This window comes from Adiantum capillus-veneris, chromosome 30, assembly GCF_014529385.1.
Source record: "Adiantum capillus-veneris isolate H3 chromosome 30, ASM1452938v2, whole genome shotgun sequence".
NCBI classification, from domain to species: Eukaryota; Viridiplantae; Streptophyta; class Polypodiopsida; order Polypodiales; family Pteridaceae; genus Adiantum; species Adiantum capillus-veneris.
Genome location: NC_140960.1, coordinates 92,256,931 through 92,280,238, shown reverse-complemented (window position 1 = coordinate 92,280,238; position 23,308 = coordinate 92,256,931). Strand labels below are relative to the sequence as shown.

Below are 23,308 nucleotides of genomic sequence, written 5' to 3'. Positions count from 1 at the left end.
GCCATTGGTACAAAGTGGGTTTACAAGTTGAAATGCAAGCCGGATGGTGAGATCGATCGCCATAAGGCTCGACTTGTTGCAAAGGGTTATGCACAGCAAAAAGGCATAGATTATGCAGAGACTTTTGCTCCCACTTGTCGTATGACTACTGTGCATTTTCTATGTGCATTGGCAGCTCATTTTGGTTGGGATGTACATCAATCAGACATTGTTACTGCTTTCTTGAATGGTGACATATTTGAGGAAGTTTATGTAACGCAGCCTCCTCGCGGTTTTGTCATAAAAGGACAAGAGGACAAAGTGTGCAGATGTAAGAAGGCTTTGTATGGGTTGAAGCAATCTCCTCGTGCTTGGTATGAGAAAGCTGACACTCATTTGGTTAAACAACGCTTTCGTAACAGTCCAACAGAAAGCACATTGTATGCAGAGCGTGAGGGTGATGTACTTCTCATTGTGGTTCTTTATGTTGATGATTTGCTGATCACTGGACCAAATGAGAGACATATTGCTGAATTTAAGGCTGATTTGAATGCTACTTTCAAGATGAAAGATTTGGGATTGTTGCATCATTACTTGGGTATACAGTTTAAGCAGAGTGATGGTGGTATTGCCTTGTGTCAGAAAAGTTACATAGAGACATTGCTATGTAAGTTTGGACTTGAGGATTGCAAATCTATTACCACTCCCATGGAAACAGGTTTGAAGTTGAGTCTACATGATGTTGGCGATCCTACTAATGTCACTCTTTACCAAACTGTTGTTGGCTGCCTCATTTATGTATGCAACACGATGCCAGATATTCAGTTTGCAGTCTCATAGGTCAACAGATTCATGCATAGCCCAGGGACTAAGCATTGGCAGGCTGTCAAGAGGATTTTCCGCTATCTTAGTGGCACTTTACATCTTGGCTTGTTTTATCCCAAGGGGGGATCATTTCCGCCAGACTTACATGCTTTTTCGGACTCAGATTGGGCTGGTTGTTTTGACACGTGAGTGTCCACAAGTGGTTTTTGTTTCATGCTTGGCAGTTCATGTATATCATGGTTGAGTAGGAAGCAACCTATTGTGGCCACTTCGAGTTGTGAGGCTGAGTACAAGGCAGTCTTCATAGCTACGGTTGAGTGTGTATGACTCAGACGCCTTATGGTTGATTTGGGTGTTGGACAGGACACTGCCAACACTATCTACACTGACAGTCAGAGCGCATTGGCAGTTGCAAGGAACCTAGTTTTTCATGCTCGCACAAAGCACATTGAGGTGCATTACCACTATGTTAGGGAGAGGCTCTCAGCAGGAGAGATCAGCTTGGCTTATGTGGCAACACAGGACATCCTTGCAGATCTTTTCACAAAGGCATTGTCTCGTGAGAAGCTTGAAGCTTTCCGCAAAGCTTTGGGCTTACTCCCCTTTGTGGACTGATCCTGTCCTCAGGGCATGGCACTTCCCTTTACTCATGTGCCAGCTCTCGTTCACCGCATCACTCCAAGGGGGATTTGTTAGCATATACATGTGGTAGTGATGTGTGTGAACACACTAGGACCGCCATGGCATTTTTTCCCTCTTTAGGAGGTTTTTTCCCCCGTGCATTGTATATACGCCCATCACTCTAGGGCTATCTATCTTTCCATTACACACTAAGTAACACACTCTCTATTGTGTGCGTTGAGCTTCCTTTGTCTTCTCCAAGCTGTGTGTGTTTCTCTGCAACCCTAATTCCAACAATACGTAATCACCCCTATCCATGGCATAAATGATACTAAACTGACATCATCCCCTTTGGCATGGGAGGTATAAGCATATAATAAGAAACCATCACTATCCATACCATCCGTATGTACCTGAAAAAATGTAGGCTCATGTAATTCTGGAGCTACTAACAGTCAAACTCCTTGATCATATGCTTAGTTGAAATACCCATAAGCTCCATCTCTGACCTGTAGCATGCAAGATATCCATCACTATCATAATCGTCGAATGTACCTCTTTCAACATAAACCTTATCCAATGCTTCTTTCACTTTTGCTTGCTTCATCTCGGCTTCATCCGGAAGAGAAAATCCTCCGATAAATCTGCTTGGCGACAACCAAATTTCTCATAGATGTTGCTGCAAGAAGGCATCATCTGCTGCATCATTTCTACTTGAGATGTCATCGTCCTCCTCTCTGCCAGAATTTTCCACCCCAGATTGCTTACACATTGAGTTCACCAAAGATGTCGGGGAAAAATAAGTGCGGTTAGTAAGTCAGGATCAACAGCTCTGTCGTTCACACGTCCCATGCCCTCTCTATCCAAACTTCCCATCATCTTTGGCATATAAATTAACCAAGGCAGTATTGACCACCCATAGCCATAAAAAAGAGCAATCGATCAAAACCTCCTTGCTCATATTGGCCGAAGCATTACTAAACCTAATCATCAAGGTGCGAGCACAGGAAACTTTATTTGAGAAACAACTTCCCTCCCAAACTAATAAGCATATAATGTGCTCCAAGAGACAACATCTTAGTATGAAGCTCCTCAAGAAGTTTTTGTGCTTTGGTGAGCTCTCCACCTTTGGTGCCTTGTACACCGACCAAGCATCACAAAGTACAATACTCAACACACATATCTACCAAAGCATTAGCGACCAAATATATTAATGTTGTCGAGCATCTCCCCATAATCTTTCTCACTTCAAATTCAATAGCCAATGTATTATAAAATACAATTTTTGTGCATTAATGGTCACGATCTCATAATCAATGAGCTCCAAATAACACCATCTTGAGCAATAAAGTCCTCAAACCATGAAGTTCACTGCTTTTGGCATACTTATCTACCATCAACGGTACTCCAAAACACAACATTGAAAAATTGACAAGATTTTACCAAAAAACCTTTTAAAAAATCATATAAATTTTGTGCTTTTCTCCTACTGACATGAAGCATCAGGACATCCACCTCCTCTGAACCTTCACAGCCTCCGGTCTGTGCCAACTTGTATTTTATATACTCTAGGATCAAAAGGAAAACTCAAAAACTTCTTGTCACTAAAGTATAACCATCCAAAAGTCCATAGACTTGTTGCATCATTGTAACACCTGTAAATCAATTGTTGTAATGTGTTAGCATCTCGAACTCTACCAGGATCATATGGCATATAGATCACCTGCCATAGGAAAAATGCAGAACCATGTCCTCCTGGCTCAAATGGCTTCAAATCCTTCATAAACATGTTGATCACATCTTTGTAACATCCCATTTAACCACATGTATCACTGCTTGATAGGAGATCAGAAAACTGAAGCAAATAGGTAGTCACCCCTACAAATGGTATAAATGATACTAAATTGACATCATCCCCTCTGGCATGGGAGGTATAAACATATAATAAGAAACCATCTCTATCCATACCATCCGTATGTACCTGAAAAATGTAGACAAGTGCTCTAGAGCTTCATCAAGTATGTTCATCTGCTTCTTTTCATTGCTTCAAGTTGCATATGAAATGCAAGCCTCAAACATCCTTCCCATATGGAACAGAAAACTCTCTTAAAGCATCATCCAAAAGAGGACTAAGCTCTAGATATTTCTCAACTGGCAAAGAATCTTGTATATCTTGGTCCACATAAACCTGTAAACTCCCCTGTACCTTGATGTAAATAAGTATTAGCATGCATAGAGATCGTTGGTTTGGTAAAATACTATGCATCCCTTTTACTCTCCATCACATATCGTTCAACTGCATCAGCACAAGATCTCGCATGCATCTCAAATATGTCATTAATCTTCCTAGTAAGAGTGTCACCATAATAGATTGGGTTAACAAGAGCATTGTATGACTGCACAACACCTTCCTGCACCCCCTCTGAACTGATACTAAGCACTGAGTAATCTGTATACTTGGGTGTTGCAAGTTCACTTACAATCGGTTTAAAGTCAAGATCACAAAATATGTATGCATCAAGTGGTGAAGCTATATGGCCACCATACGCACATGTATATGATTGTAATTATGCACTTGTATGCATCCCTCTGTAGATTCACCCAGCTCATCTAGTAGCAGATCTAGACTACTCTATTTATTCTCCTCCACCTGTGAAGCTTCATCTGGTATCTCCTCTTGCACAACCAAACCATGTACATCTGCAGCTTCAATAGATATATGCTCTAGCACATCCAAGCCATCTGGATCCTCATGTACCTATAATCCCTGTATCTCATCATTCTTATCCAATGGCATAACTGAATTTGTAGAATATGGAATCCCAAGCTTTACATAAACCATCTTTGCAATTCCTTGATCATCTTCAATCTGCAATAACTTGTCGTTTTCAAGCAGACACTCATCTACAACAGCTTCAAGCTTAGCTCGGATCTCTTTACAAACATTTGCATAGGTAGGCACGTCAACATTATCTATATCTTCATCGCAATCCACGCAAGAATCAATAATGGAAGTATCTTCCAGGCGACTAGGCTTTGAAAAACTTTCACCAATGGTTTTAAGATGGAAATCATTATTTCCCATGTTAGGTTACCTAAAGTATGATCCTCTAGGGCTAAATCTGAAACTTGCAAAGTTACATCTGCTTTAGCTTTACTTCTTGCATGAATCTCCTTCCAAAATTCACCATAGGCCGATTGTCTGTAATTGATCTCAGTCACCTTTACAAAACGTAGCCTGCTTCTGTTGAGTCATCTGCTCCAAGGATATATGCCAATCACCCACTTGTACAACTACTTCTTCAAATGTTACCCAATTATCTACATACATACCAATAAGCTCTTGTATTTGATCACGTAATTCTGGAGCTACTAACCGGTCAAACTTCTTGATCATATGCTTAGATGGAATACCCATAAGCTCCATCTCTGACCTGTAGCATGCAAGATATCCATCACTATCATAACTGTCGAATGTACCTCTTTCAGCATAACCCTTATCCAATGCTTCTTCCACTTTTGCTTGCTTCATCTCGGCTTCATCCGGAAGAGAAAATCCTCACGATAAATCTGCTTGGCCCAAACCAAATTGCTCATAAGTAACCTGTTGTTACTGCTACTACAAGAAGGCATCAAATAGTTGCATCGTCTGCTGCATCATTTCCATTTGAGATGTCGTCGTCATCCTCTCTGCCAAAGTTTCCCACCCCGACTCGCTTCACGTTGGGTTCACCAAAGATGTCGGAAAAAAATAAGTACGTTTAGTAAGTCGAGATCAACACTAGGTTGCTTGCTGTGGGAAATGGTGAGACAAATGACACAAAATAATATTTTAGATATACAAGCCACACTTTAGAACTCAAAATCTTTTTGCTATCAACTTAAAGTTTGGTTAGAACTGAATTGCAACCAATAAATCCAAGAAACCCAACTAAATGCTCAAACACAAGCAATAAGCACAAAAGCAATGCCCTTTGTTTTGATAGTGCTCGAAAAACTCTCTCTCGCCTTCAACATGGCACTAATTGCTTCTTTGACTTCCCTTGCTTCTTTGTATTCAAGTTTTCTTTTTATTGTGAAAACCTTTCAAACTTTCTTCTATCGATTTTCTAAATCCTTTAAGAAATCCTTCAATCACTTTGTAGAGCCAAGAATTGGCGTGGGAAAGAGCTCTTTCAACTTTAAATCTTTAAAGTAATAAGCAACTTGAGACAAATCAAAGAAAAAATAAAAATCAAGGTTTCTATGTGGACTTCAATTAGCTTCGGCAAGATCTGTGGCCTCCTCTCAGTGCTACAAGCGCCCCTTGTCAGCTCTCCTCATCTGCTATATGGTGCTCTTCGTTTGCAAAGGCTACTCCAGCTCATCCTTGTCGTCCTTCATGCCGGCCCTTTGTCCCGTAGACCACCTCGCATTTACCTTTCTTCGCTCTCAGGCTCACCTAACGCCAGCACCCTTCTTTCTCTGCGTTGCTTTTGTTTTAGCTGTCGATGCTGCTCTCAGCCAAAAACACTGCCTCCCCTTTGCAACTCACAACCAGTGCTATCTTCTTTAGCCCCCATCACTTGCCCTATAGCTCCTTTTGATGCTCGCCGCTCTCCTCTTGGTCGCCCTTGCCAAAAGCTGCTCTTGGTCTTCTTTTTCACCAATTAAGTTTTTCTGTATCTGCGATCGAGCTTCTCAAGATGAACTCAGGAGCACCAGTGACAACATACACTTCGTGCCCTGCAGCTATTATGTTCTTCACTACCTCCAAAACACGAGTGGCGTGCCCAAAGCCATGGCGAGTAACATAATAAGCGAACGCAAAGGCCTTCTTCTTCTGCAATTGACAACGCTCTGCCTTCACCTGCCAAAAAAAAAACACCGGCCAAAAGCGACCCCCTTGCTTTATCTCGCTGCCGATCGGTTCCTCTCTCCTTGCACGGCAGCGGTTCTTGCTGCTCGACCTCGCCAATTAAGCTCTATGTCTCCTACTCGTCGCGTGCTCTTGCAGCTCCTTCTCGTCTTCTACTTGTCGATCCTGCTCCTGCAGCTCCTTCTCGACGGCATCAACCTGTCTCCTGCTCGTCGACCGTGCTCCTGTAGCTCCTTCTCGACGGCGTCAACCCTCCTGCTCCCTCTTGCCAAAAAGCAACCCATTCCTACTCGTCAATCTGTTTTCTTTTATAGCTCCTCAGAACTTCATAAATAGCTTAGCTCAATTTTATTTTTATCATTGCTCTATTGTTCACATGCCCCATGCCCTCTCGATCCAAACTTCCCATCATCTTTGGCATATAAATTAACCAAGGCAGTACTGAGCACCCATAGCCGTAAAAAAGAGCAATCGATCAAAACCTCCTTGCTCATATTGGCCGAAGCATTACTAAACCTAATCATCAAGGTGCAAGCATAGGAAACTTTATTTGAGAATCACCTTCCCTCCCAAACTGATAAGCTTATATCGCAATCAATGTGCTCCAAGAGACAACATCTGAATATGAAGCTCCTCAAGAAGTTTTTGTGCTTTTGTGAGCTCTCCACCTTTGGCGCCTTGTACACCGACCAAGCATCGCAAAGTACAATACTCAACACACATATCTACCAAAGCATTGGTGACCAAATATAATAATGTTGTCGAGCATCTCCCCATAAGCTTTCTCACTTCAAAATCAATAGCCAATGTATTATAAAATACAATTGTCGTGCATTAATGGTCATGATCTCATAATCAATGAGCTCCAAATAATACCATCATGAGCAATATATAAAGTCCTCAAATAATGAAGTTCACTGCTTTCGGCATACTTATCTACCATCAACGGGACTCCATAACACAGCATTAAAAAACTGACATGCTTTTACCAAAAAACCTTAAAAAATCATATGAATTTTGTGTTTTTCTCCTGCTGAATGCGAAGCGTCACGACATCGGGAGGACTTCACCATGCCGTGACTCTACAACATTCACCAACACCCCATTCAAATCAAGAATAAGAGCGCACTTCTCTTCTACCAACAACTTTGGCACAGTTCTTGGGCTTGGAAGCGGATACCACTCAACAAAGATAACTTCCTGGGAGGGATGAACAAAATTCAAAGACTCTTTAATTGTGCCGACCCTAGACCGGAACCATTCCATGCACTTCTCAATCTCTACTTTTTCTCTCCTTATCTTTCTTGCCTCGGCGATACACCTTTTTTGCATCTTTTTCAATGCAATGGCCCAGTTCAGATCATGCAGGGCAATTATTTGTAGGCAATTTTCCCCTGCGATACATTAAAGGTATCGAATGAAACACATCATAATCGACAACCAAAAACTAATGAATTATTGCACAGAGACATCATGTACACAAAAAGTGTTTCTCCATTATAAATATTTACAAAGATACGTGCCATTATAGTAGTTACCTGATTTGGGAAGAACACAATCAAAAGAACAGGGGCAACAAAGTTTTTTGCATACGCGTGAGCGAATGGCTCTCTTGCCAGCTTTGGTAGTCTCAGATATATCTTCCTGGGTGGTCTTTGGGGCAGCAAAACTGTCATTTACAAGGTCTTCTGGAATCTGTTCCAGTCCACCTTTCCTCTTCATCCTCACTTTGTTTACAAATCCCAAGAGAGGGTTGTCGTCACCGGCTCCTTGCACACTGGCCTTGATGTCATTTCTACCAGATTCCTCTTGCAAACTCCTCATCACCGTCTCCTACGAAGCACTTATTTCATCCTCTGCAATGGGCACGGGTTTGGGACGAGCAATCGTTATATGAATTTGTTAATCGTCATTGGTTTCTTTGTTGTCACCTAAACCGTTGGGCAATGTCGCATGCCCTGGTGTCACATTTTCCCCTTCATGAACTGTATCAATCTCATCCACATTACCATCAAGGCCTTCTCTTCGACTATCCTTTGCTTGTCAGGATCTCTCTCATCCTCCCTTCCCGCGGCAACAAGACCTATGGATACCAAGCAATTGTTAATTATCATATCCAATTCCTAGTTGAAATGCAGAGATGAATGGTTAATACTACAACTAGCATATTGAAGATGGTGTTAGCATGGAATGTGTGGTGGTTGGCATACCAAATTATGCTAGTTTTTGACAAACAGAGTATGCTAAATAGCATAGAAGCTATGCTGAAAAGCATAGTCTGCATAACTTCCATGTATGCTAACTAGCATATAGACTAGGCAAACTACCATACACAGCAAAGTAAGGATGTATGCTAGTTAGCACAGTGGGTATGCTAACTGGCATACATTGAATATGTTTTGAACAATATGGTGGCTATCATACATGCTATTTAGGCTACTCATCCTCACTCTGTATTCTAATTACCATCACGAGGTTGCTAGCTAGCATAACTAGTTTTGCTAGTTAGCATACCTAGATATGCTACTGACTAGCATATAGAATAGCATGTATGCTAGATAGTATTATGGGTATGCTAAGGGCATACACAATTTGCTAGCCATCATGCCCACTATGCTAACTAGCTAACATACTAAGCTGACAAGCATACATAGCATGAATAGCATGTATGCTGACTAGCATAAAGACTAGCGTGTATGCGTAGTAACATAACTCAAAATAAGCTAGCTAGCATACCCAATATCATGTATGCTAACTAACATACCAAAATATGCTACTTAGCCTACTATGTATGCTAATTACCATAACGAGGTTGCTAACTAGCATAATCGATTTTCCTAGTTAGCATACTTAGATATGCTACTGACTAACATACACAAAGCATTCACGCTACTTAGCATAATGGGTATGCCAAGGGCATACACAGTTTGATAGCCAGCATACCCACTATGCTAACTAGCATACATACTATGCTGACTAGCATACATACTATGTTGAATCTCTTGTTACTTTGCTAACTAGCTTACAGACTATACTGACTAGCATAGTTACTATGCTAACTAGCATACATAGTATGATGAATAGCTTAGTTACTATGCTAACTAGAATACAACACAACAAAATTGCACATTACATAGCTTTTTCTGCTAGCCCACCTATGGCCATCATACTTACAATGCTAATTTTCATACTGGGTATACTAAGCTGCACAATTGGTATGCTAATCAGCACACTTGCAATTCTTGTTTTCATTAAGGGTATGCTAGACAGAACCCAGTTCAGGCTAGTTTACATATCCATGTAACACAAGATTATAATAAGAAAACACAAGATAAATTATACTGAAGCACAAAAGAAAAACACATTAAAGAGCTTCTTTTGCAAGCCCAGTTATGGCTAGCAACCTTGAGATCAACCTCAACCCTTACATCAGCATGGGGCATGTCCCATAGACAATTACACAGGCTATGGTCAACCAAAGAAAGGAGACACACCCACATGCACACAAGGGCTGGGTCAAGTCATTGGTGTCATGCGGAGAGAGAGAGAGAGAGAGAGAGAGAGAGAGAGAGAGAGAGAGAGAGAGAGAGAGAGAGAGAGAGGGAGAGAGAAACTGAGTGAGAACCGGAGTCGAGCTTCCCCTTCCCTGTATGAATCCTATTTTCCATCAAGGAAACTTCTACACAAGAATGGGTCACCTTGTTGCTAGCTCTGAAGGAGAAGATGCATGTACTCTAGTACTCTCGTAGGGTGGAGGAGAAGCAGGGGAACAAGCTAATTTGGTCGCCCTCAACTTCTTTCTTGGAAGCGTGTCAATGAGATCATCCGAGATGGCTAACTGAGCTTCATGAGCTGCAAGAGAAGCTCAAGACCGCTTCCCCCCATCTCTCTTGCATGTGGCCCCTGGGCCTGACTTCCCTCCATGCATCATTACTACACCACTCTTTGTGTGTAACATCCAGTGAAAACTATGTCAAACGTATTTTGTCATAATAATCAATATCTAATTCTCCTAATCAATATCTTCGGCCTCTCATCCACAAACGGATGGCCAAAGTGAAATAGCTAACCTAACAATTCTCGATCTACTAAAAGCCTTCGTAACGAAAGTAGATCAAAGATCCCAATGGAAGAATTACTTCCCCTTAGTGGAGTATGCTTACAATAAGACCATACATACTTCCACGGGAAAAGCACCTTTCGAGGTAATTGAGGGAAGATCAAAAAGTCCTTTGCTACTTAAGATACATGGGAAGATCTTCGTTGCAGATGAGTATAGCCAGACCTACAAGAATCTTTCCAAAAGATTAAGGATCCTATCTCTATCTCACAACAAAGGCAAAAGGCTGCTGTTGACAAGCACAGAAGAGCCCAAGCCTTTAAAGAAAATGATTGGGTCTTATTAAAATTTCCCGAGGCTCGATTAAGGCACACGACGGGCAAGAATCCTACGGGACACCAAAAGTACTATGCTAAACTAGCCAAAAGGTACTATGGTCCCTTCCATATTCTTAGGCCAATCAATGAGATGGCCTATCAACTCAAGTTTCCCAATCATTGGCTCATACACAATGCTTTCCATGTGAGCCTATTAAAGCCTTACAAAGGAGAGCCACCTCAAGAACCAACTACTGAAGACCCACAGGAGATCGAGGACCAAGAAGAGGTACTGCAGCCGGAGTCCATTCTCCGACATGAAGACAAGTTACTAAGAGGTGGTAAGACTGTCCAATGATATCTTATTAAGTTTAAGAATTATCCTTTTGAAGATGCTAGATGGATGCAAGGCATACAATTAAAGGATAACCTAAACCTTGTCAATGCTTACAATGCTTCCCAAGAGTAAGCAAATGTACAAAATGTTAAAAATGAACAAAGTTTTTGTCTTATAAGACTCTTTTTTTCTTTATTGTGCACAAAAATTTAGTATGCATGCTTAGATCAAGTTTGCGGAGACACGTCTCCCAAACACCAAGTAGAGCTTGCCACTCTACTATGGAAGATTGATAGGACTAATGTGCAGACATGCTTGCGGCAGCCTCAGGCTCTCAAGCGCCAAATGGACTAGTCATCCATTATGGAATGATGTCGTAGGGTAACATAGGGATCCTCTACCCGCTAAGAAAAGGACTAATGAATATGCTTTATCTTCTCTACCCCATAGTCGAGGACGACTATGATTTAAAGAGAGAGGTAATGTCATAATAATCAATATCTAATTCTCCTAAATGATTTTCTCATTAAACTGATCATTTAATATGGGGAAGTGCCAGGGGAGAAAAATCTAGAATATTGGTTAAGCTAGCAGACCAGCCACAGTAGGGATCCAAAGGAGGGAAAATAGGGATCCAAAGGGGGGGGGCGTCTGCAAAAGAGCCATGTGCAACAATGGGCTTAAAAGACCCTAAGGTTCAGCCCATTAAGACTTCCAAAATGCTAAGGTTCCAAAATTCAAAGGTTGTGTCCAAAGGTCAAGCATGGGGGGAATTGGATGCTTTGTGTGTGTTCTAAAAGTCTTTACAAATCCCTACATAGGAGGGGGCGAGCCTTGGGAGTAGGGGATGAGAGAGAAACTCACACACACACACACACACACACACACACACACAAGCTCCCTTTACACAAAGGGAATGAGGGACACATGTCAGCTCCCTAGACCAGATGCCCACAAGGTGTACCCAATTTCTATTGGATGGCCTTGGAGGTGGACCAATGAGAATTAGGCTAGATTAAATCTAGTTTAATTAATTTAAAAACACTTAATAAAAGAACCAATGAGAATTAAGCTCTCTAGAAGACTATTGGACAATCTCCCAAGGGGTCCAATGAGCATTCAGCAGCCCAATGGCTTGCCTGATTCCTATTGGCCAGGAGGCAAAAGGGTCCAATGAGAGTTTAGTTGCATTTATTAATTACATAAAGCTCTCACAAAAGGGGAAAGGGGGACACATGTCAGAAGGCTATCACTTATACTACTTAATTATCATTGTCTAGCCCTAGGGAGGTCCAATGAGAGTGGAGCACGAGCAAATAGCAAGAGGGGTCGAACAAGAGAGACAGGGGGCTGATTTTTGCAAGGAATTATCACACACACACTCACACAATCTCATGTGTAAAGTAAATAAGACTCTCTCTCCTTCTCAAGCTTTAATGGAAAGCTTACCACCTACTCCAAGCTTGTGAGAAGGAAGGCCTACACCAACAACTCTTGGCTCTGTGATGCAAATCCAACCAAAAGCCAAGCTTCAATGCATGCTCATCTCCTCTACCATGCTGATTACTAATCTAAGCTATGCTAATATGAGTGATTATGTGAGGAGATGTACATCTTTTCGTAAGAATACTCCTCCTTCCTCTCAATCTACTCTCATACCCCGCTAGCTCTCACCGTCTTCGAAGGTGTGTCAGGTCTTGGGTCTGAGACCGGAGATAATTGATGTTGTGTTTGAAAAGTGTTTTGCTTAGTTCCCGAAGCTTTCATCTTCATTGCACTAGCTAGTCTTGAAGGAACACAAAGACTTGATGGGAGAAACCATAATACAAAGCCTTTTGGAGGGGGGACCGGCTCCATGTAAATCCGGTCCTCAACTGTTGTCAATAGCTTAATTTCTCTCTCTTTTGAAAGTATGGTTCATGCTATCTAACTAGGTGTTATGCTTTTTGTTGCTCTCTCCACCCAAGCACTCTTGTAATTCTCATTAGGAATCTATTCTAATGAAATGCCCACTATGTTCATGCTAATTTCCACTACACACAAGTTTTTAGGCCATTAAATGTTTCATTGGTATCAAAGCACAAGGTTTCTCTTTTCTTGCTCAAGAAGGAGTGCTTATTTTTTGCAAGCTTCTAATTTAGAGCTTTCAAAGAGAATTTAGAGCTTTTTTTATCATGATGCTAGTTTTTCATTGTAGCACCCAAAACAACATCTTTTTCAACACACTAATAATCATAATACACCAATACACTTGGATTAAAGACATCAATCCTAATATACTCTTTATTACTATCCCCATAACAAACCATTTTAAAGTACACTATAATATATATGGAGGATTTCCACTAGCTAGTGATTATGATTAGCAATTAAATGCCACAAACCATTGTTCTAAGTGCTTTTCAAGAGGCTTGTGTAGTATGCTTTGTTAAATTAGTATATAGAAGACCAAGATAATACCTTTCCATTGAGCAAGTGCAAAATACTAAGATTCAAATAAATTAGAATCTTCATGCATCTACCAATGTAGAAGGACAAGACCTTGAACTACACAACTTATAGTAGTCTAAACGGTCCCTCTATTGTGTCATTCACAACCAAAGCCATAATTTATACAATGTGAGTGTCTTAAAAAAAATACATTGCTAGGAGATACTATGTAAAGGGACTCTAAATGTTACCTCTATTATGTCATTCATAACCAAGCTTTTCTTCTATACTATAGAAGTTCACTTTAAGTTCTCCTTGCTATGCATTAGGTTGTGAGTCTATCAAACAAAGCTACATTGCTAGGAACTAGTATGTAATGGGAATTATTGACTTCAAAGGGAGTCACTTAGAAACTGAGAGGAGAGAGCAAGCATTGTTAACAAGAGATAAGTGTATGGAATTATTTTTATTGTTTCTATCTTCATCTCCATCTACACTCTTTATTTATTTTGTCTCCTCTCTAACAAGATGCACAAATGTGAGATGTCACTCATCTAAATAACACATATGATGGATAGATGGTAGGAAAACTTGCCTTGATGCTACATACCCTTACTAAAACTACTCAATTACTTCAAGTTACCTACAAAGTGGTAAACACATTGAGGAGAGCACACAACCCTTACCAAAAGGGGGAGCCCTTCATCGTTAACTACTTTTATTTGTATCCATTATCCAAACTCGCATATGAGCTGTCATAATAACTAATATCTAATTCTCCTAAATGATTTTCTCATGTTAAACTGATCATTTAATATGGGGAAGTACCAGGGGAGAAAAAACTAGAATATTGGTTAAGCTGGCAGACCGGCCACAGTAGGGATCCAAAGGAGGCAAAATAGTGATCCAAACAAGGGGCCATCTGCAAAAGAGCAATGTGAAACAATGAGATTAAAAGACCCTAAGGTTCAGCCCATTAAGACTTCCAAAATGCTAAGGTTTCAAAATTCAAAGGTTGTGCCCAAAGGTCAAACTCTAGGGAAATTGGATGCTTTGTGTGTGTCCCAAAAAGTCTTCTCAAGTCCTACATAGGAGGGGATGAGCCCAAGAAGTAGGGGATGAGAGAGAAACACAACACACACTCACAAGATTCCTTTGTACACAAGGGGAAAGAGGGACACATGTCAGCTCCCTAGCCTAGATGCCCACAAGGTGTACTCAAATCCTATTGGATGGCCATGGAGGTGGACCAATGAGAATTAGGCTAGAGTAAGTCTAGTTTAATCAATTTAAAATCGCTTAATAAAGAACCAATAAGAATTAATCTCTTTACAAGACTATTGGACAGTCTCCCAAGGGGTCCAATGAGCATTCAACAATGAAATGCTCACTATGTTCATGCTATTTTCCGCTACACAGAAGTTACTTGGCCAGTAAATGTTACATGAGCATTCACTCAACAAGGAGATCAAGCACATTTGACACCATTATCCTAGGGAGGCTCCACATTGATAATAATCCGTTGATTATTTTAAGACGTAGAGAAAGACTATGGATTTATAATTTGATTCGTTACCATAAAAAACATACATTTGGATCCAAAAAGAGTGCACAATAATGGGATTGGGAAAATAAAATCTCATTAGAAATAATTTCATTGCAGTTATCTTTCACTAGTGTCCTAGAATTCACATAGTCTATTGATGCTTCTTACATGTGATATCAAACTTTGTTTTTTTTCATCTATTGTAGATCTAACACAAGCCTTGCAAATAAGTAATGTGATTTTTACATAGTGGACTCCCTGGGGATATTTATACATTTGAAACTATAATTTGCATATGCTGCGTTAGCTCAAAAAACTAAATCTTACTTTAGCTACACCTTCTAGGGCACACTTTGAAAGCAATGCATTCTAAAATGAAATATTGTAATAGCAAATTCTCCCTAAGGTATTAGAGGCATAAAAAAGGCACACCTATATACAAGAGCACTACCTAGTGTCACACCTAATTTAAAGCTCTACCTAGTGTGGCACCCATTATTGATGCAAATATAGACATCATAATCCTTGTCACATTGTTTACAAAAGGACAGCTTGCACCACTTGAAATGCACAGCTTGGGCAAGTGCAAGAATAGCCTTGTTATAGGAAACTAGAGAGACACTTTAATAGACCCATCTTAGAATCTTATAAAAAATTATAAATCATAAATTTTGGAGTGTGTAAATTGTTTTGATTAAGTGAAGACATGCTCCTCAAGACTAACTCAAAATTATTTATTGTGTAGGCACCATTTAATTTGGCCATAAAGTCTCCGTATAACAAGCACTATAAGAAAAAAGAACAAATTTTACATTGTAGAAACAATCCCAAGAGACCCAAGAAATATAAAGCACAAGTATTGAACTTAAAAGAATGGTATTCCAAACTTTGCTCCTGGTATGTGAAGCCTTGGCTTTTAAATATTCATACAAAAATAGCTCACAGGCCAATGGCTTGAATGTAGATAGTCTAGAAGCTTATAGAAGAATAACATTTTTAATGTTTCAGTGATGTAACTGATAAGTGTTGAGCTTAAAGTTTGGTTTTTAAGATCTAGGTCAAAACAATTTGGCTTCCAGATCTTCATATAGGAAGAGCTCACAAACAAGACAGGACAAATTAAGAGTTCATAGAAAAAGAGTTCACAGACTGGATCCTTATAATAAGATTATAAATCAAGGTTTTGATTGCAACAAAAGTTTTCTAGCTAGGCATCTTTGTATCATTGGCTACTTGTTTAGGGGTACTTTCAATCTTACCATTGTGGTGCTAGATTCTTTGCTATTGTGCTATCACATTCTTTTATATATGTGTTGTGTAGTACCAATGCCATACTCAATTGGTTCTTCCACAACTATCCAATTTCAAATATTCCCACTGACAAGTATCAACCCCTTTCCTCAAGGTTTCCAAGGTCAAAAATATATGAGGATTGTGCTAAATTTGGTAAAATCATTATCTACCGTATCAAGCTCAAAATTGAATATTGTGTAGAGTTGTGCGGACCATCTTTCATCTCTCAATGACATACTGAGTGAAAAACTCTTCTTCCAAAATTATGGGACCAAAATGGTTAAGAAAAACACGAAACTTCCCAAAATATCGCTCAAAATTTAAAAGTTATCAAAATACTTTTTATCAATTTTAATGCATTGCTCCAAATTTTGTGTCTTTTTTGATAGTAGAGATCCATCCTTAAGTTTCATATTTATATAAATTGTCTACTCATAATAATCCATTTTAGCTTGAGAGTCCACAACTCCATCAAAAGCCATAGTTTTATCATCTTCGGTTGAGAGCTAGAAATTTTTAAGGAGTCTTTTTGGGAAATTTTGGAAAAATACAAGGGGTGTTGTGAGAAGGTTTGGAATTTAAGGGGTATTTCAGGAATTTTCCTTTGCAATAAGTCTCCAAACATTAGAAAAATATGTTTCGGTTGGGCTTCTTGCAATCAGTCTCATAATTTTGTCATCTGAGTTTTTGACTCCGTGCATCGTTGACAGCTCGCAATCCATCCGCGTGCGCGCAGACAGACTGTGAGCTCTTTTCCTACCCAATCTTCAATTTTTTAGAGTATTTTGGTTACTTTTATCGACACAGTCAAAGAAAACGTGAGACTCCCCTACAAAATGTCAATATTTTAAGGCTATTCTGGTAACTTTTTTGAGAACAAATTGATAGTCGTGTCAATGAGAGGAAACGTGAGATCCTTAGCAGAGCTCGCAGACCGTCCGCGCGCGGACAGATTGTGAGCTCTTGAACATGCTAGCAGCTAGAGCAGACATTGGAGATAGTTGTTGGCGGGGTGGTGATGCTAGCAACTAGAGGCCGGGTAGCTACTCCCGTTACACTTAGCGCAGGGATTGACAGGCAGCAGAAAATGTCATTGAGCCAGTAAGAGGATGACAAGCAGGCGTGTGTGACCGCACAACGAAGACGGGAGGGCTGTCAGAAAGAGGAGGAGGAGGGCTGAGAGCAGCATGAGTCGGGCTGCACAAGCTGCCTTCGAGCAGTAGTGGAAAGAGGTAGTGGTGGTGCAGGGGCCGTCAATTAGCACCCAAGTGCGCCGGCGATAGGAGATAAAGCAAGAGCACACGAGGGCCAATAAAAAAAAGGCAAACAGTGCTGGTTAAGGGAAGAGAAGTTGGCGAGCAGGAGCGGACGAGGGTGGGGGCACGTCAACTGGGGCATCAAAGAGCCGCCAAGCAGGGCAGAGAGAAAAGCACCTTCATAAGCAGATTGCGGAGAGACGTGACGAGGTGGAAGAGCCTTGAAGGTGAGCAGGAGACAGAGGCTAGGTGACGGCTTAACTAGAGGGGGGAGGGCCGCTGGGGTAATGCTTGGGGTCCGGAAGAAGGGACCGCAGGTCAAGGCCAGCCTGCAAGACGAGTAGTTTTTGGCAAGGCATGGGCTGAGCAGTTGGTGCCGTACAGATGACGAGACCAAGGCTTCTGCTACACGGCATGATGGCGAGGTGATAAACGGGGGGAGCTGACGTTGTCGACAACACAAACCCCCACCCACATCCTCTGGAGATGTGATTCCCTATGCATGCCCATTACCTCGCTTCTTATAACGGCTGCAGAACATGATCACACAAACCCCACCCCCGGCCCATCCTCTGTAGATGTGATTCTCTATGCATGGAAATGCAAAGAAATGCTACATCGTTCATCAAGGAGCGTGCGCGTTCAAAAAGCTGGAATCAACACCCAAACACCTAACACATGCACAAGTTCATACAAGTACAAGCCTAGCATTGCAAGTTCATACAAAGAGTGCAGGATTTTATATGGCACATGGGGTTTCCTGTCTTGCATGTGTGTGTGTGTGTGTGTGTGTGTGTGTGTGTGTGTGTGTGTGTGTGTGTGTGTGTGTGTGTGTGTGTGTGTGTGTGTGTGTGTGTGTGTGTGTGTGTGCGTGCGCGCGCGCCCGCGCACGCGTGCTTTCATTCAAACACGTCCAAAAGAAAATCAATGTCCTAACAACTTTACACATCGAATGCAGATGGACGCTGAGGTCAAAAATACCAGACGTTGAATGCATATGGACGCAGAGATCAATCCCGAATTTGTAGATCGCTGAATGCAATGGACCAACATCTCTTTGCAGTCTAGAAAAACAGGATTCAAAAGAATTATTGTTATGGATGACATGTGCATGTGCAAGATGGATTTGCGAGGGATGATGCACCAAGAGCAGTGTTTCTGAGCATTGTGGGGAGGCCAAGACATGCCGGTATAATGGTCGGCATGGGGCAAAAGGATGCTTATGTGGGGGATGAGGCACAATCCAAGAGAGGTATTCTGACACTCAAGTACCCAATTTACCACGGCATTGTTACAAACTGGGATGATATGAAAAAATTGTGGCACCACGCTTTCTTTAATGAGCTAATAGTGGCACCATAGGAGCACCTTGTCCTCCTCACAGAAGCTCTCCTTAATCCAAAGGTGAATCGTGAGAAGATGACACAAATCATGCTCGAGACTTTCTATGTTCCGGCCATGTATGTTGCAATCCAGGTAGTCTTTTCTCTCTATGCGAGAAGACGTGCTACAGGTAATCGCTCTCTCCCAATTTCCTCCATGGTTTTAGCATACAAACATGAATCCGATGTTAATTTCAAAAATAAGATTGTTGCACTGGCTTCTAATGCATATGGCATTACCATTTACTGAATGTTCTATATGTGTAACCAGGAATGGTGTTGGACTCTGGAGATGGGGTGACCCATGCAGTGCCCATCTATGAAGGGTATGCCTCTACACACTTTCTTTTGAAATACATGTCTCCTCACACACACACACACACACATACACACAAAGATCTATGTAAATGCATGTCCATCGATGCAGCTATGCCCTTCTGCATGCAATCCTGCGGCTGGACTTGGTGGGAAGGAACCTAATAGACGCACTGATGAAGATTTTGACAAAGAGAGTCTACTCCTTTACAACAACGACAGCAGAACGGGAGATCGTGCGGGACATGAAGGAGAAGCTGGTGTATGTAGTCCTCGACTACGAGCAAGATTTGACTCCAATTGAGGTCAAAAGTACTAGACGTGCCCATTACACTTGTTGCTTATAACGGATACAAAACATGATTGTACAATGATATGATCGCCAACATTGTGAAAGGACAGCCTCCATGGTTTTAAGCTTCAATTTTCACGTTTGTCTTGTCGAGGACGTGTTTGCATAGCGATTAATGACCACCGCCAATTCTTTTTGAGATGGTAATTAATGGGCACGACTAATAACAAGGTGTTGCAAGATGTAGTGAAAGGATTGATGCAGGAAGTGTTAGTAGTATCGCACCCTGCATTTCTAATGTACGTCAAAGACCTTCATTAAATATGGCCGCACTTTGAGAGAAAGAAGACTATAGAAGCCACCGCAATCATCCAATATCAGTCCATATATGCATTGGCAAGAAAGGTCTCTAAGAGTGATTCTTTTCAAAGTCTTTGAGCATGTTGGATGCTTGTTATATGTAGTCCATGTGAAAATTTTGCATTGGTTGATGCGTTCGTGAGGTGCTTATTACAGATCTTCCAAGGCTGTGCCAGTGGGGAGCTACAAAAGTTTAGTGTACATTCTCTTCAGGGGGTGAGAGGATGTGGTAGTAAGGAGAGGCCTTCCTAGTGTGGAGAAGCACTTGATCATCCACACCTCTTCAAACCTATTCTCATCATCATCACCATGTGTGGGATCCATGGAACATGTGGTTTTGTTATTGCTATGAGTACTTTGTGCATGAGAAGACTTGGGCAGCTATAAGGTTTAAAGGAATCCATGTCCATGTCGTAGTTGTGCACAAAAATTTTAACTGGAAGTACATATAGCACAAGGGTATCTATAGAGTGGGCGATGGCAGAGCTATTGTGTGCCCCAAAATCAAAGTTGGCAGTTAAGTTTCAAGAGGAAATAATTGCACTGCTACAATGGGGGTAGAAAGTGGAGGAATCCCGTTTTAATAGCCTGGCATACCTGCAAGCATTTGTTAAAAAAGTTTTGAGGCTACACCCACAAGTGCCATTGCTACTACCGCATTTGGCTAGGGATCCAATTGGGATTGTTCGCTTTTCCTTGCCAAGAGATATCCTCCTTTTTGTGAATGTGTGGGAAATTGGCAAAGATGAAATCTTGTGGGAAGTAGCCCATGAGTTCAAGCCTCAGAGGTTCTTGGTTGGTGTTCATCCAATGATGTGGGGATCTTTGGAGGAAAAACCTATATAATTTGGTTGCTTATACCTTTTGAGAGAGGCCGCAGAGGATGGCGAGGTAACCATTTAGTTGTAACCATATTAAGCCTTGTCATTGCCAATCTTTTGCATTGTTTTCATTGGCATCCCTCTTGTTTTAAAATCCTATAAGGTGAGGTTATGCGGATGTCTAATTCTTGGTCTAGTTTCATGCTGGCAAAGACATATTATTTTTAGTGATACTTGCCATCTGCTACAAAAACTTTAGTAGTATTGTTTTACATGCATCTAATCTTTCAAGAAAAAAACATGTCGAGGGAAAATAAATATCCTATGTACCGTTAGCTTCAACACAAGGGTAAGTATTCAAGTCGTTAGTTCTTTTCCTTTGATCTGTGGATAGAATAATAAGAGGCTCAATAGATCCCAAAACTCTGTTGCAAACTTGCCTAGAATAACCACTTCTTTGTAGTCTTGTCCACGTGCTCCACTCCCACCTTTGTGCACCATTATGCCCTCTAATAGCGGGCTCACATCAATTGAATTACCTAACACATGGTTGCCCATATTTTCCTACTCACGAATCACTAATTTGTGCCTTCATCAACTTTCATACATGACAATCTCCTTTGCCATCCTTCTTTTATTCAGCTAATAATACTCATCATTGCAAGCTTCCCCAGCCACCTTCATTAGCATTGCGAGATCACATACACATATATACATATATATATACACACATTCTCTCTCTCTCTCTCTCTCTCTCTCTCTCTCTCTCTCTCTCTCTCTCTCTCTCTCTCTCTCTCTCTCTCTCTCTCTCTCTCTCTCTCTCTCTCTCTCTCTCTCTCTCTCTCTCTCTCGCAACTAGAATGCTTCTTCAAGGATTTGTCTCCAAGGCTTTTATTTTTTGAGACTTCCACTTTTGGTGACCAAAGTATCCTCCAATCTAAAAACCCTTCACATGTTTTGAGTAATGATGAATGGTTTTGTGATCGACTGAGCCTCTAAAAGAACAAGCTCCTCAAATGAGCATCATGATCTAAGACGCATACAACCTAATGATACCTTTGCATGCATATCTACACCATCAAGATCCGATACACATTTGCTAAAAGTTACGAGTTCAAATATTAGTTCTCATAGACTTTCACACATATCAAGATCACATAATAAAATCTACCATATTCACCTTCTCTGGGCCTAGTCAAAAGATTCTCCCTATGAAAAAGCTCTCGGTGATCCTCCTAATGATTTTAATGTTGAACAATGTTTGAACCCCTCCACCATTGACCATTTTTCTCTTCTATGACTCCCATGTTCTTGCCACGATGTTAGATGCAATATGAGGCACATAGATGGCCTAGAGAGAATTGCTCCAAAGGAACCAATCAATTATTGCCCAATAACGTGCTCAAAGGCCTACAAAGGCCATATTCTTACAATAAATGGTAAAAAGAACAACCCAAAAACCATGGTTGCAAAGCATGTAACCCAAAGAGTCCATACTGTAGCACGTGTAAGCCTAGACGAGGCAAATCCCATTGAGGGATTCGAGAGTGATAACAAGACCACTCTCTGAAGGTGAGGAAAACCCTCACATGCCAAAATAGAGGCATTATATGGACTTACAAGAGTGATTGCCCGGGGGGGTTCACTATATAGAGATCTTGCATAGCACGTGCCTTCAACAGGTATTTATAAAACCCCCTATTCCAAATTTTTTGAATAATATAGAGACCCTTTATGTACCACTTTTCTCAATAAAAAGACCCCTTATGTACCAAAAGTTTATCTTTTTCAATTTAAAATACCCTTCTATATGTATATTCTCTGTAAGTTCATAGGAGAAATTAACCCCTTCTTGACTCTCTCTCTCTCTCTATCTATCTATCTATGTATCATTCAAGCTCCATTGATTATCATTCTCCTCACATTTTTCATAGTAGTACTCAATTAGCTTCCCCTCCCACTTTTTGAGAATGCAATGGAAAAAGCTCTTTTTGTTTGAAAAAAGCTCTAAAATAAAAGCTCACAAATTTATTATCCCCCTCAAGAAGGGAGGTCCGTAAGCTAGCTATAAATGGTTGGTATTATTAATTTCCTGTGAGTAAGTAGAATAGGAATTTTTCAGCCTTGGAGTGCGCCTGCCTTCGTGCAGCTAACGGGGCATCACCGTCGAGAGCTATGGTTTTAATAGTGGAGTCCTACGGGGCTTGCCTACGGCTTAACCACTATTGAGCTATTAGAATCTTAACAAGAGCCGGTGTTGTTTTGGTGTTGAACGACCCTCTCTTCTATTCCTTGCAATTAATGGTATTCGAGCCACGGGTACAGTAGCTTGAGTGCTTTTTCTAAAGGGGTAAAGAGGAGTAGCAACTAGGGCTTGAAGTGCCAAAGTACACCTAAAAAGTTTACACCTAAAAGTTTTTAGAATGGCTGACAATAGTAAAGAGAGTGAAATTAATGTTGATAACTTTGATTTTGCTAATGAGCAAGTTACTAATGATGCCCCGATGCTTGTTAACTATCTTGTTTCTAGGCTTCAACAAGCCATGGGCAATCCATCGCTCCAAAGTGAAGTGCAACGGCAGCTCCGTGCTCATGGGATTCTCCAAGCTCCCCACC

At 41.0% G+C, this 23,308-nt stretch overlaps 1 protein-coding gene across 1 annotated transcript; it reads left to right on the top strand.

Moving 5' to 3' along the window:
- Positions 1 to 18,635: 18,635 nt before the first annotated feature.
- On the top strand, positions 18,636 to 20,123 carry LOC147418402 (actin-51-like). The gene is made up of 5 exons (XM_086506436.1): positions 18,636 to 18,774; positions 18,885 to 19,035; positions 19,176 to 19,230; positions 19,332 to 19,524; positions 20,028 to 20,123. Exons 1-5 carry the CDS (start codon positions 18,739 to 18,741, stop codon positions 20,121 to 20,123), a joined length of 531 nt encoding a protein of 176 aa, XP_086362562.1. The 5' UTR covers positions 18,636 to 18,738.
- Positions 20,124 to 23,308: the final 3,185 nt, after the last annotated feature.

Bases quoted from the DNA above. Each gene is read 5' to 3' on its own strand.
- LOC147418402 (XM_086506436.1), top strand. From the start codon at position 18,739: ATGCTTATGTGGGGGATGAGGCACAATCCAAGAGAG. The intron at 19,036-19,175 runs GTAATCGCTCTC...ATGTGTAACCAG, and splicing joins TGCGAGAAGACGTGCTACAG to GAATGGTGTTGGACTCTGGA. The intron at 19,231-19,331 runs GTATGCCTCTAC...CCATCGATGCAG, and splicing joins GCAGTGCCCATCTATGAAGG to CTATGCCCTTCTGCATGCAA.